The sequence below is a fragment of the Arachis ipaensis genome, chromosome B04, assembly GCF_000816755.2.
Source record: "Arachis ipaensis cultivar K30076 chromosome B04, Araip1.1, whole genome shotgun sequence".
NCBI classification, from domain to species: Eukaryota; Viridiplantae; Streptophyta; class Magnoliopsida; order Fabales; family Fabaceae; genus Arachis; species Arachis ipaensis.
This window is the reverse complement of record NC_029788.2, coordinates 19,943,082-19,946,006: the sequence shown is the minus strand read 5'-3', so window position 1 is coordinate 19,946,006 and position 2,925 is coordinate 19,943,082. Positions and strand designations below refer to the sequence as shown.

General features: G+C 34.1%; 1 protein-coding gene across 2 annotated transcripts; it reads left to right on the top strand.

Moving 5' to 3' along the window:
* LOC107639085 lies at positions 354-2,725 on the top strand. Of its 2 annotated transcripts, none has more exons than XM_016342506.2 (2): positions 354-640; positions 1,449-2,725. In XM_016342506.2, the coding sequence occupies exons 1-2, from the start codon at positions 585-587 to the stop codon at positions 2,116-2,118; spliced, it is 726 nt and encodes a 241-aa protein (XP_016197992.1). In that variant the 5' UTR covers positions 354-584; the 3' UTR covers positions 2,119-2,725. The 2 variants fall into 2 exon arrangements, with proteins under 2 accessions (XP_016197992.1, XP_016197991.1); XM_016342505.2 differs by having other exon boundaries at positions 1,107-2,725.

Here is a 2,925-nt window from a genome sequence, read left to right as displayed (position 1 = left end):
TATTATATACATAGTTTTTTAGTTTTTTTTATTTAGTTTTAAATTTTCACCGTTTATCTTTTTAATCTATATTTTTATTTCTCTTCTTTCAAATATTTATTACATATAATTTGAAGAGAATACTAATATTATAATTAAAAGTTAGAATCAAGATTTAATTATTTTAAAAAAAATTAATTTTGAGTTAATTTTATAACTATCAATATAATTTTTTTATATTAATATCTAATTATATTTTTATATATATAGAGAGAAAAAATATTATTTTTAAATAACAAGTGTAAAAATTAATTATTTTTATTTGTACAACAGACTTAACAGCTAATTACTAATTATTTTTAATTATTTTTATATGTACGTTTTTATAGCCTAATTTAGTATTTTTCTCTTATGCTTACTCTCACGGTGCACAGTCAAAGCTTGGTCCGAAATGCATCCAACAACCCAACCCTAACCCACAGCAACCAACAACCCTTTCTCCGCCGTTGGATTGGTTGAACCTCCGAACTGTTGAACCGATATCCGGAATGGTTCGATGACCGCTCAGTTTTCAGAATCTTGGTTTCCATGGCCGCGTGGCTACCATGATTGTTATTGAGAGAAACTTCCACTCAAGACTCTGCATCCACTCCCAGCTTTGGTAAAGATTATCTTCTGCTCTTTTTTGCTCTCTGTTTCATGCGCCCCTCACTGTGTTCGATGAAATGCTCCAATCATATATATACTTTTTTTCCTTTCTCTCTTTTGATTATGAGTTTATGAATGATTTCTACATGCTTCTAAGTGGCTTCCGCCATAAATATTGTGCACATGCTGCAGTAAGATTATAAAAAAGGAACATTCCACCATTACGACATGCTTTTGTAATGCAATGCATATATTAGTTAGTTATTGGTTTAAATAAGTTATCACCCATTTTCACCTCGTATATAATAATTGAACCACCCAGGACTAGTTCTATAATGAAACTAATGAGGAATAGGAATCATATATGTTCATCGTATTATTCTTTTGAATGTTAGTTATGTATTTGATAAGTATCAGATGTTGTCGAGCTAATATCTATGGTTCGAATCATCAAATGACAACTTCTCTTTGTTTAACAGTTGTGAAGTTGCTTCATCATTCTCTCACATTGTTCGACTGCATTGCATGCACAAAATTCGATGTTATATGGGTTCTCTTGATGCATGTCTGGGTAATAAGAAAAACATTAGTAGCAATTCCTTAGTATCGGTTATTGTAGGATCTAATTCCTATAGCCGTGCTCCTAATAACAACTTTAGAAGTTTGAGCATAGTTGGTGCCATGTCAAAATACGAATCTGTCGAAACTCATTCTTTCCTTCAAGCACCGAGTCTTCAACACCGGTTTAAAAACTGGCAAACACTTAGAAAACACAAACTGACAGCTAGCACTTTTGCTGCTGCTATTGGATTTTGGCGTAGGCAAAGGTGCCAGTTGTGGCTAGAGAAGATAGGTGCTATTGAACCATTCTCAGGAAACATCGCTACCTGTTGGAACAATATCAAAGAGGAGGAAGCACTTGAAAGATACAAGCTGATAAGTGGCAATACTGTATTGTTTCCTGAACTTCAGGTGTATGGTGCTAACACTGAAAATGACTGGCTAGCTGCTTCGCCAGATGGTGTACTTGACAGAAAGCTATTTGAGTTGTCTTCTCATGGGGTTCTAGAGATAAAGTGTCCGTATCTCAATGGAGACATGAGTAAAGCCTTCCCTTGGTCTCGAATTCCAATTCGCTATATTCCTCAAGCTCAGGGATTAATGGAGATTCTAGGGAGGGATTGGATGGATTTTTATGTATGGACTCCTAATGGCAGTAGTTTGTTCAGGTTACATCGTGATGCTGAGTACTGGAATGTGATGGAAATGGCACTATCTGATTTCTGGTGGAAACATGTCCATCCAGCAAGGGAGTTGTATAGTAGGAAAGTTATAACAGACCCTCTTTTTGAATTAAGATCATTTAGACCAGCTCGGAGGCATGAGTTATGCAGTCATATCATTTCTGAAAGCATACGGATTGCTAATAGTTCGAAGTTATTAATGCGGGAAATACGTGGAATATTGCAACCAGATGACTCCCACGGTTAGATGAAGGACATTAGTGTAGTAATAACATTTTTTTTACAGGGATCCCAATTTTTTTGGTGATCTGTTTATATCAGTATAGTTTATGAAGATATTGATGTTGCTGACAGAGGATAATATTGTAAATTTGATATGGTTATAGATACATCTATGAGAATATATGAAATAAAGAAGTAATTGTTAAATATGATTGGTTGAAGCCGGAGAATAGAGAAAGGGATAGAAACAAACTTGCCAGGTTATGGAACCTTATAAAGTTGGGACATTTGATATGGAGAAAGTGGAGAGTTCAACAGCTGGTACATTTGTCAATACACCATATCATTTCTTTATTTGAGAAAACAAAATGACCTAATATGTGAAGTGAGTAGAATGTTCATAGTATGAAATGTGAATTTACATGCTATAAAGTCTAGTCTAAGGATTCAAGACTACATTCCTTTTATCTTCCTCTCTGGATTCTCCTGAGATTAAAATCACTTCTCATTTGCAGAGTGACCTGGTTCTCTAGGCTTCATCAAGGTAATTTGTTAGGCTTAATGAACTTGAACTGAAGCATTAGCTGTAATTATCATTTGATTGATTGTTAACCTGTTTCTTCTGATCTCAATTGCTTCTATGAAAGTTTTAAAGGTATAGACTCTATAAAGTTATCTCTCACATGCAAAATCTAGACATGTAAAATTATTTTTTTCCTCTCTTGTAACCATACCACTTCAATTATGCTGAATATGGTCTTTAGGTCACAACTTATTACACTAAGGTCACTTGCGAAGATATGATAATAAGATTTTGGTTGACAACAAATAT

Bases quoted from the DNA above. Each gene is read 5' to 3' on its own strand.
- LOC107639085 (XM_016342505.2), top strand. From the start codon at position 585: ATGATTGTTATTGAGAGAAACTTCCACTCAAGACTCTGCATCCACTCC. The intron at 641-1,106 runs GTAAAGATTATC...TTTGTTTAACAG, and splicing joins TGCATCCACTCCCAGCTTTG to TTGTGAAGTTGCTTCATCAT.